An 18,455-nucleotide genomic window follows, 5' to 3' on the forward strand; every position below is an offset into this window, starting at 1 on the left:
TTTACAGATAACACCTAACAGTTTTATTTATTAATTCAGGGACTAGCAGGTCCTTGCCATCATATGCTTGGCAGAGAATTGTACTGTCAAGTACAATGAGGAAGTGTTTTAGTTTTATGTGCCACTGCTTTTCTTATACAGAATTGGTCAAGATTTGTGACTGATGTCACAGCAGCCTTCAAAGTCTTTGGCCTTTGCTGTTTTTCTGTAGAAACTCTGTCATCCCCTGTTTATCTGTAGTTTGTCCAAAGAAATCTTTGATGAGATCTAGGCATCCTGTGTTCCCTGCCTCCTCCTCTTGTTCATCTTTGCAGTTTTTCTACCAGATCAGTCAGTCTGTCCTTTCTGCTTCTAGTTCTTAGCTATGAGCATGTTAGTTCCAGTCTGCAAATCAAGGAGCTTATGTCAGGTCTGGATGGTTCTTTTCTGGGGATAACATTGAAGAAATTGTTAGAGCCTTAGAATAGCAGACAGGTGAAGGAATCTCTCTTCCTTTCTATTTTTCCAGTTATTCTTTTGCATTGTGGTATTGAATTCAATCAGATAAGCTCACCAATTAGGGCATCATGTCATTTTTAAGCTGATACAGCTAATCCATGGAATACATCTACTTCCTATGGTTTTGGGGGACTGATCTAGTTTAGATTACTTTTCTCTGACCTATATACTTAATTATTGTAATCTGCTGTATTCATGAAGCCTTCTGTATTTGCTGGGGTACTAGAAAAATTGGCTGAGGCCTGTGTTGTACCTCACCCTTTACCCTTTTCTGGTGTTTCAGGCTCGTAAGAATTGTAAACTGTTGATTTATAGAAAAATCTGGAGAGAACTTAGTCTATCTTTGTGTTCAGTCCAAAAATTGTTTTGTCCAGTAGAGTCTTAAAATCCTCCACCAAAAGAGGTTCCACTGCCTTCCTAACAATCTTCCATTGCCTTCCTAGAAAGTAATTTTTCTGTAATGTCTTAAACTATCAAGACACAACTTGTGGCTGTTGCTTCTTGTTTTACCATCTGCCATTGCAAAGAAAAGTTTGGCTATGCGGTCTCTGCAGGTCTCTTTCAAGTAGCTCTAGGTTGCTGTTTGATTGCAGCTTGTCCTCTTCTTGGCTGACTAAAAGTGCACAGCTAGTAAAGCTTTTCCCTAGAGGTCATTTGGTCTGGGCTGCTCACCTTCTGGGCAGTCTGCTTGACTCTGCCAAGTTTCCCTGTGTCCTTCTGACCTGGCGGGGTGAACAGAACTGGGCTCAGTATTGCAGTTGTCCTCATTACTGTTGAATCGAAGGGAAGAGTAACTGTCTTCAAACTGCTGGCCGTGCTTCTCGAATTTCAGTCTGATACATAGTTTGCCTTACTGTGTTCCGAGCACGTTGTTGTCTTTCAATCTGGCATCCAGCGTGGCAAACATACCTTTTTCAGCAGGGCTGCTACTCGGCCAGTTACTTAGGAGCTGCTTCTGATGCATGGTGTTCTGCTCCAGGCACACATCTTTGTGCTTTCCGCTGTTGGACATCATAAGGGATTTCTTGGCCTGGTCCTTACGGTTCTCTGGGAAACAACTCTCTGAACTGAAGCTCTGCTCCAGATGTATCCACCATCACAGATGATTTAGCATTGTTTTCATTTTTATCTTACCATCCAAGTTTCTGATGAAAATGTTGAGATTTATAGGCTCCACTATTGACCCAAGATTACTTGACTTGTTTGACATTCAGCTGACAGCCAGCAGTTGACTAACTTTTAAGATTGTTCAGTTAGTTTTCAAACTATGTGAGTCAGTTTATTCAGCCTCCATTTTCTTAGCCTTGGAAAGAGAATGCAGTGGGAGATGGTGCCAAAAGTCTTAATAAGGCAGTGTGCATTACATCTCCAGGTTCCATTCTTGTAACCAGGTGTTTTATCATTGAAGGCAATCACATTGCCTGAGCATGGTTTGCCTTTGGGAAATCAGTTTGCTATTCTGGATTAGTGTCTTTGGCTTTATGTGATTAGAAGAATACATGCTTCTGTGATTTTTACGAGGACTCAGCTGAGCCAGATCAGCCTATAGTGCCTTGGGTGCTGCTCCTTACCTTTTGTGATTGAAAATGGCTATGATTTTAGATTTGTTTTTCTGTCTTTTTTTTATTTTACCCCTAGCCATCAAGAGCCCCCCGATTTACTTTGATTCTTTGATAGCAGCAGCCTTGCAATTGCATCAACGAATTCTTTTTTCACTTTCAGGTGTATCTAGTCTGATCTCATGAATTTACATACATCCAACTTCTGTAGGTAATCCCTAAACTGTAGCCCAGCCCCTTTCTCAAAAAAGGGCAGTGTGTAAGGGCAGGTTCCTGAAAGCATTGTCCAGTCAAGCATTGAATATTGCCGAGGTTGGAGATTCCACAGCCTCCCTGGGCAACTTCCTCCATTATTTAATAATCCTCGTTGTGTGTGTGCGGGAAACCTCTGTCACTGGAATTTCCTTCGTCATACCTTTTGGCTTGTCCTTTGAACATTCATCACGCTTCAGCATCCAGATCATCTAACTGACTGTCTTTGGTACGTTGATGTCTTGCTTGTACTGAGGAATCCTAAACCGGACACAGTACTCCAGATGCAGTCTTTCTAGTGCAAAGCAGAGGAAGATAATCAAATTCCTCAACTTGCTGGCTATTCCTGCTAATGCAGCCTTGTATACACCTGGCCTTCAAGGTTGAAGGACACACTACTGACTCATTGTCAGCTTGTTACCCACTAGTGTCTTTTTTGCAAAGCCACTTCCTAGCATTGGAGCCCCCAGTCTGAGTTGCTCATTGGGTTACTGAAATCTATGAGCAGGATTGTCTGTTTGCCCTTGGATTTCATGTTGTTCCTGTTTTTCCAGCTTGTTGGGGTCCGTTTGGATAGCAGCCCTGCCCTCCAGTGTTTCAGCTGAAACGTCTTCCCCTCTCAATCGGGTTTTATGCACAAACCTGCTGAGAGTGCATACTGTCCTGTTGTCCAGGTATTTAATGAAGACATTGAGCAGTATTGGCCCAATGTTGATCCTTGAAGGATGTTGCTGGTAAGTTAATGAGCTTTTTTTGTGTTGTGGCGTTTTCTTTTTTATCATATCTTTTTTTTTTTTTTCTCCCCAAGAGGACCTTATAGTCCACTTAGTCCACCTCTCACCAGTTTAGCTGTAGGAATACTATGGGAGACAGCGTAGAAAGCCTTGCTCAAGTTAAGCTAAACAGCATCTACCGTTCTCCTCTCATCCACTAAGACATTGATCTCATCATAAAAGACAGTGAGGTTATTTGAGCAGAATGTGCCCTCCTCACCAAATCCATGCAGGGTGTGCTCCCAGTTGCCTTCACGTGCTTGGGTACAACTTGGGGGGGAGCATAGATTTTCTTTGAGAGCTTTCTGAGAACTGAGATGAGGCTGACTGGCCTAAAACTACCTGCACACGCCATCTTGAATGTGTGCATGATGGTTGCCTTTTTGCAATTTTCAGCCACTTTCCCCCAGTCATCGTGACAGTTCAAAAAGGATAGAGAGTAGCCTCAGGGTAACCCTGGCCATGGGCACCCTGGGATGTATTTCTTACGGCTTTGCGGAATCTTGTTTGTCGAATCTGTGTCAGTGGTCCTTTCTCCTTTATTGTTCCACCACTGTTTTATGCAACTTAATATTGTCTTTTTGATTACCATTGCATCTCTCTCTTCAGCATCATTCTTCAGATCAGGTACAGCAACCTGCTTGTCCTGTCTTGTGATTGGATAGTTTATAGGCCAAATCTCAGTCGACTACTCTGATTACATTATGCAGTGTTAGACTGAATGTGTGACAATTCTTTCATTAAACACTACTCTAGATGCAGATCACAAACTTTGTTATTCCCAAATTACCTTTCAAATAAAATGTCAAGTCCAAGTAATAGCGTAGGATGGAGCAGTTAATATGCTATCAGGACAGTTGCGTAAATAATTAAGCACAATGTGCGCAAAGGAAACTTAGTTTTACTATATCAGCATTTTACTCTGGAGTCAGTTGAACCAAAGATGAATATAATGAGACTTAGTCATGTGGCAGAAGTAATCTGCTCCTTGTGGACATCTCTGTTTCCAGATATTTTTATCTGAAACAATGACAGTAGGTGGAGTCAGATGAGTAGTAAGACACCTAAATAGATATGCTGGTTTGTAAGTGCAAGTGTATGTCTTAAGTTCTCATTATAGGCTTTGAGTTCTCATTATAGGGAATGATTAGTCTCATCCAGAGGTAGAAACCTAGTGGCTGGTCCTGCGGTTAGTCACTATCAATCCATATACTGTCACCCAGATCTCTGTATCCTGTAGTAGGAGTTTGCTTTCAGGTAGACACCTACATTAAGGGTGTGTTAATCTAGTGCTAAAGCCCTACCCTGCAAGTTAAAGCCTGTGTTTATGTATTCTAGCAGAATTTTGGTTACTAGATTAAGTACTGTTGACAGAAGCTGCCTTTCTTGTAATATTTTTCCATATATGTTTAGAGTGCATGGGTTGGGGTTGGAGAGAATGAAGGAAATACTGCATGGGACACAATAAGACCTGATTTCCTACATAGGAGCATCTCTTTCTCTCACTCTATTATTTTCTTTTGTGGTGACTCTTACGAAACTCCCACCGGTGAAGTTTGTGGTTCTGTCTTCTCCTTAGTTTTCTTAGAGCTGTGGCACAAACTGTGCCCTCTCCGCCAGCTGACTGAGCTGAGAGGTCTCATGTCTTGAGACCTCTGCTTATTAAGTGTGTTTGAAAATTGATAGGCCATCTTAAGATATTTCTAGGGGAAAGTCATGCCAAAGATATATGCCTATAATGGAAATACTGTTCTTCAAAGCTTCATTTATTAAGAGGGAAGGAGATCTAGAGGTATTTATGGCTACTACTGATTTTACCTTAAAACGGGTCTGCGTAGTATCCTGGGAGTATACCCACTGTCTTTTCTCTGTTTTTGTCTTCAGTCCATTTCTATTACTAAAGGCCATAAAGTTACAAATTGAAAACCCAACAATAAATAAAGAAAAATCTCTCAGATATTATATGGAATTAGTACTAGGAAACCTTTTGGGATTGTCTCAGGCAGTTTTTCAGAAAACCTTTTCTTCTCTAGTGTGCAGTCTTCAGGTGCTGTAACACTGTGCGTAGTAGAAATTGAAAGTTAAAATAAGTTAAAAACTGGACCAAAGGTACTACAGGAGTCTGTGTGAACCTGAAAAGCCCACTACTCCAGTCCAATATGTGTTGCTGAGCCTCCTTTTTTCATTGCTTATTTTATGACCCTATGTTGCAAATGCTACTTGTGAATAAAGAGTTATCAATGGGATTTCTGTTTAGAGTTGTTCAGTGAAATAAATTCAAAATGAAACTATACAACTGATTTTATTAGTTCATGATCAGAAACTTTGTAGAAAACCTGTTTTCTTCAGTAAAGACTTGTTACTTTTGCTTCTTGGGTTGTAAACAACTTAGAAAAAGGATGACAAGCTTAATGTTTACTTCGATTGTTGATGTACCTGGGTTTTTCTATCAGAGCTGCTCTTCTTCCAGCTTCAAATAATAAAGAAATAAAACCAGGAATAATGCATTAAATATATACCTTATTATAGTTTAGGACATTTTTTCAGTTACGTATGTTCCAGTCACTATAAGTTAAAGACGATAACATGACAAATAATGAAGTAGTAAAGATGTCTCCTTTGGCGTTAAGTAAATTTTTTTGTGGGGGTGGGGAGGTGAAGTAGGGAGGTGGGGAAAAAAAGTTTTGATCCAGAGAATTGTGCTGTAATTGAAAGTATTAAACAACACTTCTCCCTTCCCTCTAGAAGCATTTTCTGTTTGTATTATACTCAATTTTTTCAAGGTGGTACTTTTTAATTCAAAATAAAATACTGTCTCTTCTGCATTACCTGTTGTTTAAACCCAGTTGGGTGTTGTTACTTACAGTTTAATTCAGATCTGTTCCTTTCAAGTTGTGGAGCACTGAGAATCTTCCAGTGACTATTTGTGAAGTAGTGCCCCCCCACCTCATGGTCCTGCAAACTTTGTAAATAATAAATTTCAGTTTACATGTCTAAAGCTTCACAAACTGACTATTCTAGGTACTAAGAAGAAAAATTTACTCTAGCCCAGCTGAAAACAGGACACTAGGAAGTAGAATTTTGATCCTTGTACTCAAAAATGAATGGTCCTTTTTCACTAAGCAAAAACATTTGTAGAGTCTAATGTTATCCTTAAGTAGATGCTTTTGGTCATGGCGGTAGGCAACAATATCCAGTTTTATTGTAATGGGGTTTTTTGTTGCATCTTGTTTGATTGTATTTGCATTTTATTGGAATGGTTTATCCTAATACCATGTTCTGATGGATTGTTGCTATGGAAATTGTACATGAAATGGTGGCTTTTGAACTCAGGAAAGATCATCTTAAATAGCCTTAAAGGTGGTTGCACTTTTGTCTGTTAATTTTAAGATGAGACTTACCAAAAAGTTTTTCTGCAGTGGCTGCATGTGAAGTCCTTCAGACTTCCTTCTGAGAATTGCTGGTCTCTAATCTTGGGATTTTTTGCTTAGTGTCTCATTGCACTTTTTTCTTTGTATAACACATTTCAATTCACTTTCAGGGTGCAGAGACACTAATGCCTAATCTTTAGATTAAGTCTAATGACATTTTCCCGTATGTGTGACTTGAATTACAATTTAATTAAATTGGAAACAGTTAAGTTAGTCTTTTCCATTATGGATGGTTATGTATTGGATAAAGAATGCATAGTCATTCCTGTAATAATTTAACCAAGTTTTTCAAGTCTGTTTAAGCCAGATCTGTTGCTTCAGAAGCTTGAAGTGTGGCTCTTATAAGACTGGAAATATTCTGTTGATCTTAAATAGCCCTTGAAGTTGCTACAGACAGCTTTGTGGATTTACCAAGCACTGGTGTCTGTTCCAAGTGATGCATGTGTGTGATCGTACTCCAACGCGGGCAGACTTCTGACTTCGCCTTCAGTGACTGCACCTGTAGTTGCAAATGTTAAATTGCTCTTTTGTCAGATGCTTGTGTATGTCGTCATTCATCTTCATGACATTTTAATTTATAAGTAGTCACTTGATGATGTAGCTTTTTTACTGAAGGAAAGATACAGGGGTTTGGTCAATCAGTGAGTTCCAAACTGGTAGCCTAATAATGATTTCATATGTGGTAAGTGCATGAGCTGATGAACATGCCTTGTTTATTTGGCAGCAATCTGTTTTATTTTCCCATCACTGCATTCTGATAACCAAATAATTTTAGAAAAGTCATAAAGGTGAGTATAAATATTTGCCTGAATTGATCAAATTTTGATTAGCTTTAACTGACAAAGACTGTCAAAGATGCCTACTTTAATGCTTTGAAATTTTCTAGAGAAGTTATGCTGCACTTAAAATGAGGAGCCCACCTAGTGCTCTAAGGCAGTCTGGTAATTAGCATGTTCCTTTTGGCCTCTGGTATTTTCTTTTAGGTTTTATTCTGGTTGTTTTGCTGTGCTCCCATAGTTGAGGCACACAGAAACGGCAAAGACATTCACATAATCACAGAATTGTCTAGGTTGCAAAAGACCTTGAAGATCATCCAGTCCAACCACTAACCTAACACTGACAGTTCCCAACTACACCACATCCCTCAGCGCTATGTCGACCCGACTCTTAAACCCCTCCAGGGATGGGGACTCCACCACCTCCCTGGGCAGACCATTCCAACACCCAACAACCCCTTCTGGAAAGAAATGCTTCCTAATATCTAGTCTAAACCTTTCTTGGCGCAACTTGAGGCCATTCCCTCTTGTCCTATCCCTTGTTACTTGGTTCAAGAGACTCATCCCCAGCTCTCTGCACCCTCCTTTCAGGGAGCTGTAGAGGGCCATGAGGTCTCCCCTCAGCCTCCTCTTCTCCAGACTAAACCCCCCCAGTTCCCTCAGCTGCTCCTCGTACGACCTGTGCTCCAGACCCTGCACCAGCTCCGTTGCCCTTCTCTGGACACGCTCGAGTCATTCAATGTCCTTTTTGTAGTGAGGGGCCCAAAACTGAACACAGGAATCGAGGGGCGGCCTCACCAGTGCCGAGTACAGGGGTAAGATCCCTTCCCTGTCCCTGCTGGCCATGCTAGTGCTGACACAAGCCAGGATGCCATTGGCCTTCTTGGCCCCCTGGGCACACTGCTGGCTCCTGTTCAGCCGGCTGTCAATCACCCCCCCAGGTCCCTCTCTGACTGGCAGCTCTCCAGCCACTCCTCCCCAAGCCTGTAGCGCTGCTGGGGGTTGTTGTGGCCCAAGGGCAGCCCCCGGCATTTGACGTTCATGCAGTAGTTCTGTTTGTTTGGTATTTTAAATTTTGTTTGCCTTCAGATAGATTGCAGCTGAATCTTTTTAGTGTGAATAAGAAATTTAAAATTTTTTGCCTTTAAGGTAGAATAGATCTTATTGTCCAGTTCATCACCATGTATTTTTGTGACAAAACCGGAAAGATGCCTTTTCTCATATAGTTGTAACATGTATCAACTTCTACAACTTACTTAAATATTAGATAGTGAATTGGGCCTCTTTACTGGAGATGACAGCTGTTTGGGGAGGGTAGTTTGGGGTATTTTGCAGTTAGGAAGGTATAATAGCAAAGAGGCAGCTATGTAAGTATTTGCTGATCTGTTATAACAATATCTTATTCTGTCTAACAGCAAACATGAGGTCGGTGTCTGAAGAGCCAGTGCCATTACACGAAGAATTTATCTACTGTTGTGGAGCTGCTACCCATGTCCTAAAGTGTGGGCCATGGAAAGATCTCTCAAAAGATGAAAATAAAAACCTACCCAGGCTCTTATTCATGATTATTCCTGGTAAGGGTCTTTTTTTGTTCAAGTCTAGAAGTGTGATGATTGTAAAGGGTATGTTCAATTTGAATTTCAAAATTCTCCCTTAGATAAGTGGCAGAATTTGGCCTGTGCATATGGCCAAAAAATCAATATTACTATTGCAGTGGTGAAATTTCCTTATTATATTTGATTGCTGCTGTTATCTAGATTTGTAACAGTGCCGTAAGGTAAAACTGAGAAATCAGTATATCTCATTTACTCTGTGGCGGTGGTTTGCTGAAAGCTTTGTGGTTTGGGTCTTTTTTTTTTCCATTGCTCTCCAGTTTATTTATTGCAGATTGAAGTAGTACTGCAGTGTCAGCTGTGTGCCTACTGAAAGGTGAAAGTTAGAATATTTGAAGGAAAATTCTGGATCTGGTAGGGGTTTTTTTTAGTTGGGTTTTTTTATAGTAAATGGTTTCTAACTTGGATTTTTGCACATGAATTTTTATGATAAGCCTCTTGAACTCAGTGAGCACCATATAGTTCTGAGTTATATTTAAATCTAGTCATCTTAAAATGAAAGCTCTGAACTTTAATTAAGTATATGTTAAAATTAATGAAGAAGTCCTAAATTCATTGAAGTCTGCCAGTGAACTGTAGGAGTTCTGCCGTTAGTGAAAGTAGAGCTTGAACCCACTCAAGCACAGGTATTGTGACTCTTTCACTGCCTTAGAGTTTGCAGATTTCTAATGCTTCATATAGTTTATTTGAATGTATTGGATACTATTGTTACTTCCCCAAGAATTAGTGGTGTAAATAATGACTCCTGATTATTCACATCTTTGACTTACTGTTTCTGCTAGAGTATACTCTGTTGCTGTTTATGGGCCACTTTGTGGGTTGGTCATTAGTGGTAAAAGAGAGAGATGTTTTTTGGTTTGGTTTGGGTTTCCTTCAAGATTTTGGAAGCCCCATGGAATATTTTACATTAGTTTCTTTGAGCACAATGGTTTTATGCCCTTGCCTCCTGGAGTTGAATAATAGTGTATCTTTTAACCCAGTGACAGTGAAGTTTAAATTCTTTCCTTAACTGAAAAGAAGAAATAAGCCTCCTATGATTACATCTTGCTGCTGTTTCGTGGGAACCACTTTTAAAGCCAGATACTGCATAGTGTAATTCTTTAATAAATGACTATCTCTGTGGATCCAAATCATCAAACAGTTTTCTGGAGGTACAAGCCCAATTTGATGCTTTTCAATTGCTGTTTTCTTCCAGTTAAGGCATTTGTGGAAGGCTTAAATGAACAGCTAAGTTAAGTGTCTTTTTTCCCCCAAATTCTAGAGCTTTCACCTGTCTTCAGTTTGTGATACCCTTGTGTTTGGGTTGGTAGCAGTGCCTGTAACTAGGATAACTCTGTAAAGCTGACTAGTATCGATAGAAAGATCTGTAGGGGAAGAGCACAAGTCAAATATTAGCATCCAAGGCAAGGTACCTCTGTGAGGTGTGAAAGTTACTCTGCTCAAATTATACCAAGTCACACAGATTTATGGGCTCTATGTTCATCACAGGAAAATTTTCTTGTAGTGGCAGCTCTACATGGAGTTTATTTTCTGCAGAACAGTTGTGTGAAGACTCCTTAATAACACCTTACATTAACTAGATAGGTATTCAGAAACAGACATCAGTGAAATATCCACAATGCTTCTGTTGTGGTTTTGCAAGCAGCTGATTTATGGGTTTGCTTTTATTTCAGAATTATGTTTTAACAGGCTGGAAGTTCTCTTGCCGAGAAAACAAACACAGCAACCACAATAACGTTATCTTTATTTTAGATACCCAAATTCAGTAGTGAATCAAGTTACCCAGGCTCCTTGCTGTGTCTGGCAGGGAGCTGACTACGATCTGGCATAACATAATGCAGTTTTGCTTCTCATAAATCAGATGGTTTTTTCTTACTGGTATATGCCTCATTTTTAGCCTTCAAGGGAAATTCTGTCTGCCAACACAAAAAAACACAGCCGGAGAGATCCGGACATTTGGGTCATCTGGCAACATGTTAGTGTACCTAAACAGTTAGGATTAGATAGCATTCCCCTCGTGCTTTTGTAACTTCCCAAGTATGAAATGTGGAACCCTTCTGGAGTCCAGCAATTTTCACACTTGAAAGGCATGTATCCCTAGTTGAGATTCTTGACAGAATGAAATAAAAAGGGCAAAAGGCTAGCTCGGTACAGGTCAAGGAAAGGAATATCCAGACAAGGGCAACTCTCATTCAGAAAGGAGAGTATGCACAGCCAGGTGTTCGGTGATCTGAACCCAACATGGTTAGTCCTGCTGCATGTAATACATTGTTCTGCATATTAAACTGCTCTGGTACATACTTTTCCAATCTTAATGAAAATAAGATTTTGTTTACATGTAACCAAACAAAGGGGGTTTGGGAGTGGGTATAGAAGAAAAACGTGGTAAAATTCTCAGTTCCTGCTGGAGTTGAATTGTTGCAAGAGATGAGAGAATAAATCCTGTGTACTTTTTTTTAGTCAAATTTCTTCATAATGAGGAGGATTTATTTCTAGTCTGACATTTTTTTGAAAAAAGGGGAGAGAGGGAGGAAGCTGACTCCAAAACATTTTTCTACTCTGAAATCAATGGCAAAATTTCCATTGACTTTAAAAGAGGCAGGATTCTGCCTCCTGAGGACTCACAGCTCATGGTGCTTGAAGCACTTGGAATACAGAATGTGCAGCGGAATTCAATCTCATTTAACTACAAGCTAATGTTTTTATTAATGGCAGTGTGTGTAAACTTACAATTTTAATAAAGTTTTTCTATATTAATTGAAATGTGCACTTTCTTGTTCTGTTATGTTTTTCCCTTGTGTAAGCAAAACCTCTGTATAGGAATATTAATGTGTTTACTGAAGTAATTACTGTGTAAAAAGCCTGATTTTTTCTCAGTCCAAAATATATGCATATACTTGTTTGCCTTTCTTAATATAAATTCTTTTCTATTAAAATCGATGAGATTTACTCATGAAAGCAAAGTGTGTACAGTTGAAGGATCAGGTCCATGGTTTTCTGGAGGCGTTATGGAAAGGACAGGAATTACTTTTCTTCCTCATGTGTCATAAAGGTCTGTTTTCCCTTTTGTGGTGTTTAGTCTAAAATTAGCAGTGAAGAGGAAAATCTACTATAACAATATTTAACATTGCTTGGGTTCATTGAAAAACAGGATCCACAGAGGGTAATGGAATGTTTTTTTACTGTTCTAACAGTATCTGTGTATTTGTGTCTGTGTATTTATGAAATATTTGACTTTGTAAATAAATACAGTACAAATTTTAAAGCCACTGTGCTGTTTAGCTCATGAAGTTTTGATGTTCATCAAGTCTTCTTGCATTTCATTGCAGGAGTGGATTGTAATACCTTCATTCCAGGCTTTTGCTATTTGCAATCTTGTACTTGGGAAGCTTAGTTCACAGTTGATAATGTATAATGTAAATAACATTTTTTGTGGTAAAGCATGCCACAGAAGTTTCATTCATTAATATAAAGAAATAATTTCAGAGTTAGGTTCTTTAGCATGCATGTAGAGTACTCCCTATGCTTGCCAAGTTTCTTGATCTGCCTGCTTGCCGTTGGATTCCTCGTGGGTTATTGGATCATCTTGTTCTACCAACTTGTGCAGTGACTTGGTGATTCTTAATGCCTGTGAGGACTTAACCAGATACTCTTTTTAAAGTATAAAGGTATAATCTCTTCAGCTCATCTTCTGCGTCAAGAGTTGCTTATGTTTTTCTGCACAACAGAAAGTGAGGGCTTGGATTCTTATCTTCTTGGAATAGTTACATGTACTTACATCAACAAGACTGTTCTCACTTGAGGACTACTTAACTATTTCTCAGCAGTGAAAACAGTGCAAACAATTTGCCTGGATTATGACAAGTCATTAATGTGTTCTCCCTTGAAGTGAGACTTCCTGTTAGCTTCAAAGATTTAGAAGTTCTATTTTTGACTCTAACATAGAGACTCTGAAAAAGCTTTCAATACATTATCTGGCTTGTCTTCACCTGCTGTTTTGATACTTAACAATCATCACCCTCAACATTTGCATAAGAAGAGTTATATTAAGAATCACTATATAATAATACTTTGCACTAAAACTAATGGTATAGCCCTGAAGCTTAGTTCCTTTGTGTTATGCTTTTCTTGGCTCCCACTAAAACAGCTTTTCTGAGGTTGTTAATCATTCATTCTGCTCAGCAGTCACTGGAATTAATAGTTCTTCAGAGGTCTACTGTCATCACCGAGACCAAGGGGTTTGCTTAATAATAAAAAAATCTGTTTCTTCATTCTATAAACTGGGTAAGGCATGTTTACTCCAATTCTCTTCAGTTTGGTTTTAGAATGTACTTTGATATATACAGAATGTATGTGATTAAATGTACTTGTTGTTATGTAATCTGTTATAACCATTTGTCTGCAAGAACTGCATTGGATCTAGTAAGGACTCATAGTATTGGCAGATTAGGTTGCAGTATGTATCTTCTGGCAGTCTTGGCGAGAATGCAACCCAGAATCCTGTATGTGAAAGTCGGTCCTTAATGTGTGATTAAACCAATAAAAGGATCAGAACTGTTTACGTGAAGCAAAACCTGATTTTGGAGAAGAGACCACAGGGTTACTCAAAGAAGATCCTTCCATCCTCTGAGATGCTACTTTTTAACAGCCAGTGCTGCCTCCTCCCCCAGGGCACTGCAGTGCTCACTATTTGCCTTTGAAATACAACTGGAGGAAAGATGCTAGCAATGGACAGCCAGATTCAGACGAAATACGACTTTTTAACTCCTGGGTATGGGGACTTCTGGGTCATGTTAAACTCCATAAGCTTTGTGCTTGCAGTCACTGAATGAGCTCCAGCAACAATTCTGTTATCAAAGTCAAGAACTTGTTCTATCTGAACATGTTAGACAGTAAAAACTGCTTTTTTCCTCTTTCTTGTTTTGTGTTTTGGGGTTTGGTTTGGGGTTTTTTTGGTCTGAATAGTGCCAGAGCATCAGCAATAGGAAAAAATGTCTGCCCAGCCTCAATTCATCTTTTACCTCTGCAGGTTTGTCACTATCAGCCTGGTTGAGAGCTCTCCTGTGGTTTGGTTTGTTTGGTGTTTTTTTGTTCAGTTGGTTTTTGAGATTTTTTTTGTAGGGTCAGGCTGTGTCTATGTCACCTAATTCAGAAAGGGACTAAGGCTAAATTTCATCCAGCTTAATATTAAACACCTAATTAAGATGCTAAAGTAAGGAGCATAAATTCCTGGGTACTTTGTATAATCGGTAGCTGGGAATGGTAACTGCCATGAGCATTTCTGCCTACTGAGAGGTTAAGTTGCCTTGAGCTGTTGTTAGGTCTCTAGCTGTGGAGATAATCAAAACTTGACCAGGTACAGACCTGAACAACCTGCTCTATCTGAGCCTGCATGATCATGGGGTGGGCTACGAGATCTCAGGTGATCCCTTGTCACCTCAATGATCCTGCAAATGTGACCCAGAGACTGGCCATCCAGGCTTCTTGTCCAGGTGTGGATTCTGATCTTCATTGATTTTGGGATACCCTCAAAAGGTAGTAAATATGTGGATAATCTTAGATAAATGCTTTCTAGAGCTGTAATTTAAGGTCTTCACAGCCATACTGCAGAGTAAGTGTTTTAACACCAAAATTGGGTTTGTTGAGTGTTAGGAACCAAATAGAATTAAAAATTGGTAAGGAATGAAGTATGGTACTTAAACATAGTATGGAAAGAGCATGCCAGAAGGGGGAGCTGTTTTAAAGATTGGAAAAAAATACAGTATTTTTTCAAAAAGCTTATTGCTGTAGTAGCCAGCTATACCATGTACTAGCAAGCTTAGGCCCTCATCTGGATGCATAGATAAGCACTGACTGTTTCTCTACTCCATACGTATCACAAAAAAATTAGTAGTTTTATAAAACTATTCATGTGAATGTGATTAATTGGTTATGTTGGTTTTTGAGGATGATAAAAATGCCCTTTACTTGTGTTAGGAGGACTGAAATAAAGGAAGTCCAGTTAGAGCAGAGAATATAAGGGTTGGAGTACTGGGGCTTCTGTTCCCAGCCTTTCCGCTGGGTTGCTTTGCAGTGAATGGTCAGTCATCCTTACAAATTGTGTACAAAACCACCAAACAAATCTTCTTTGTTCACATTTGCAAAATTTATGTAATCTATCACCCAAGTTTCTAAGCTACCATTCAGTTACAATTAGCTAAGACTGAGTAAATAACAACGAAAGCACCACTGCATAGACAAGAAATACTTCCTCTCCTGGAATGTTTAAATCACTGACCAACTCCATAGGCGGCTCCACTCTTACTCATTGTGTGAAATTCTTGCTCCAGGATGTATATCTTCTTACGTACAGCAATAAATACCCAAAGAACATTAATGAAAATAATCACTTCTAAGTACTTTAGATTTTCTTAAATAATCATTAATTTAACTTTGGATTTTGGTGGTTTGAATTAAGTAATGCTCTTAGGTGCATTGAGAATTTTTAGATGAAAGTCATAGACCCTAACTGCACTTGTGCAAATGTTGAAATAAGCTGGGTAGGGCTCCTATTTACACAGTAACTTGCACTTTATTTTGCTTAAGCAACATAGTTTTGATGACCTAAAGCTGAGGCTGAAAAGCTCTTTCCTATGTGGATGTATATTTTCCATCATATTAACACTGTGCTTTATATATTTATCTTCATTTACCTCTACTAGTGTAAGATATAACAAGTTGCACAGGTTCTATTACCTTTGCTTATTCTGACCATACCTTTTCAAGTAGAGCAGTGGAGCATCAGTCCATCCTCAGCTGAAGCAACAGAGCAGAAAAGGGAAATTTAGGTGCTCAAAAATGAAGATGACGTTATTTAATACACCTGGTTCAGAGGATCAACTTAAGAATCTTGTTTGGTTGGAGTCTTGGCTTCCTTGACAAGGCATGTGGAGGATTTCACAACTTGGAATGGCATTTAGTCCAGCTGGCACACTTGAGTCACATGCAACTAATCAGCAGGAAGAAAAAAAAAAAGGTCAATTTTGCATCTAAAATTCTGTGTGGAGCTAGATGTTTCTATCCAAACAGCTGAGCAGGATCCCCTCTCTCTGTGTACATACATATTCACTCTGTTTACTTAAGAAAGGTTCCTCTTTTACACATTAGCTTAGCAGCAGTGTTCATCTGTTATTTACAGTGCTTGAAATTAAAGAAGCTATTATACTTGAGTATTCACTGTAGAACATCATGCCTGACTGCAAGTTAGCCAGGAGAAAATGGCAGTAAACCTGCTGCTACTTCATAGAGAGAGGAAGAGAAATGCTATGCTCTTTTATCATGGCCTGTCCTGCACAACTACAGCATAGGACTTGAATCAACCACTTGATGCTTTAAATGTACTGTATTACTTGTCTGCTCGGCTGCTCTTCAGCCTGGGAAAGCTAGGCCTGTTCCTAAAATTTTTAATAGTATCTTTTCCTGTATTGCACTTGTCTGCATTATGACCTTATGTGATCAATACCATGTAATCAGAGTCTTCCTAGAAAGTCTCCACCATTCCCTGCTTTATTAGACTTAAGTAATTGAACCTCTAGATTAAGGAGACTGAGTGGCAAGGCAGAGCTATTCCTAGAGCTCTTGCCTTCAGGTAGCTTTTAGAGCCATCAAGTGCAGTATAAAGAAGACATTGCTGAGTCCGAAGTAGTGTGGAAGTTAGAAACTCTTTGTAGAATGTATATTAAGACCCACTAGGCTCTGGAAATCTAAGAGCTTAGTGCTTAGAGCACTTAAAAAACTTCCTCAGGCCATTATTTCACAATCCAAAATGTTTGTCAACAATACTGGCATAAGGTATTCCTGTTCCCACCACACTGTGCCACTCCACCCCTTAGTTATGCCAGAACAATAGTTTGAGAGATCATGCTGTGAATTAAATAAATACATACATTTATTTCTGGGGTCTTTTTAAAGCTGGAACAGTTCCCTGTTTGGGTTCACAGCATGGCCCCACAGAGTTGTGCCAGTGTAATTCAGGGGCTGGTGAGCCATGGTAGGGGGGTGGGAATGACAGTCAAGGGAGAAGGTGGGAGTTCCTTCAGTTGGACTCGCTGCAGAACTTTCTGTTGTTAAATTATGGTGTTAGTCCACAACACACAGCACATATATGTGGGTTCACACGCGCAGTCTTGAGACTTCTCTGGAAGGCACTGGTACCCCACCAGCCACAGCAGGTGGTGTTGAGTTGCTGAGAATGACTCTCCCTTGTGATTTCTGCTTTTGTTTATACTGCAGCTCCAGATGAAGCTGCCAACTCTTAGCATTTGACCCTGAGTTCTCAGATTTTGACATGGAGAATTTGTATTTTACATTACTTTGAATTATTTTTTTTTCCTGAATAAATTCTTACTCTCCAGTAACTGGTATATGTGATGCAGAAGCAGTCAATGAGAACAGACTATGCTGTAGAGTTAAAATTTGTGTGGCGTAGCAACCCAGGAAGAAGGGTCTACATAGAGCAAGATAACATTGTTTTCCCCTTTCCCTGTAACTGCAGGTCTTCTTATTGGTAGTCAAGGTGGTAAGAGAAGAGCTTTCTATTTCAGTAAGACATAAATGTGGCAGAACACTTGATTCACACGCTTACATGGGATGTGTATTATATGTGACCATATTTTGTAAATCTACACTTGAACCAGATCAAAAGCACAGAAAAAATCTCCAAACCCACCCAACCCTATCTTCCTGATGCTTCTAAAGCCGCTTCTTCCAACTTCTCTAGCCATTTCTTTATCTTTAGCATGAATATTCATGGCTTAGTTACGAGATAAGTCTTATTTTCAGCTGATGATGCCTCTAAAGTACTGTTAAATGGTGGAGTTCTTAGTGGTTAGTAATCCCTTAATTTTAATGCATAGATTATTTGGTCTGATGTTTCTCATTTATAAAATGGGAATAATGAAATCTCAGTCATGTATTTGAGGACTTTGTCAATGAGATGTGCTGCCTTGAGTCACACCAAGGTTCTTTTGTTGACTCTCCCCTTCATTTCACTGAGCTAAATAGTTTGACTTCCAGAGAACTCTGTTCTTTGGGGATAACACTAATTTTTCTGTACCTATTTGATTTCTCCTTTTAAGCTCCATAAAACTTTGAATATGTTGGTCAATTTTCCCCAATTTTTTTCTGAGAGATGGGAGACTCAAAATGATACCAAGAAAAAAGTTTGGCTAGACGACATACATGCTGGTAGAGTACCCCCTGAAGTAGAAAGGTGTAAGTGGGTTCTATTACATATTAGAAAATTCAGTTCTTAGGACACAGCTCTCCATTATTTTTGCTTCTTACGGACTACTTGTTTGTGACTAATATTTTAAAATATGCTGACAGTTGTGCTTTGTTTACTCAGTCAGCCCACCAGCTTCCATTGTCTTTAGAAAAGAAAAAAAAAAAATCTTTCATTAAAAATAAAAACTTCCTCATGCAGAGAGGAGCCTGTACATCAGATCTAGGCTTGAAATATGCCACTTTTGTTGAATTTCCCAGTGCTCCAGAAGTACCTCTGATGGGGACTTGG

General features: G+C 39.3%; 1 protein-coding gene across 1 annotated transcript in view; it reads left to right on the top strand.

The window, feature by feature from the left end:
• LDAH (lipid droplet associated hydrolase) overlaps positions 1 to 18,455 on the top strand; it is a 127,850-nt gene that overhangs the window by 7,757 nt on the left and 101,638 nt on the right. Inside the window, exon 2 of the mRNA XM_074895568.1 lies at positions 8,705 to 8,863. Coding sequence (XP_074751669.1) covers positions 8,705 to 8,863 — 159 coding nt within the window. The remainder of the gene's footprint in view (positions 1 to 8,704; positions 8,864 to 18,455) is intronic.

The sequence above is a fragment of the Athene noctua genome, chromosome 1, assembly GCF_965140245.1.
Source record: "Athene noctua chromosome 1, bAthNoc1.hap1.1, whole genome shotgun sequence".
Lineage (NCBI taxonomy): Eukaryota > Metazoa > Chordata > Aves > Strigiformes > Strigidae > Athene > Athene noctua.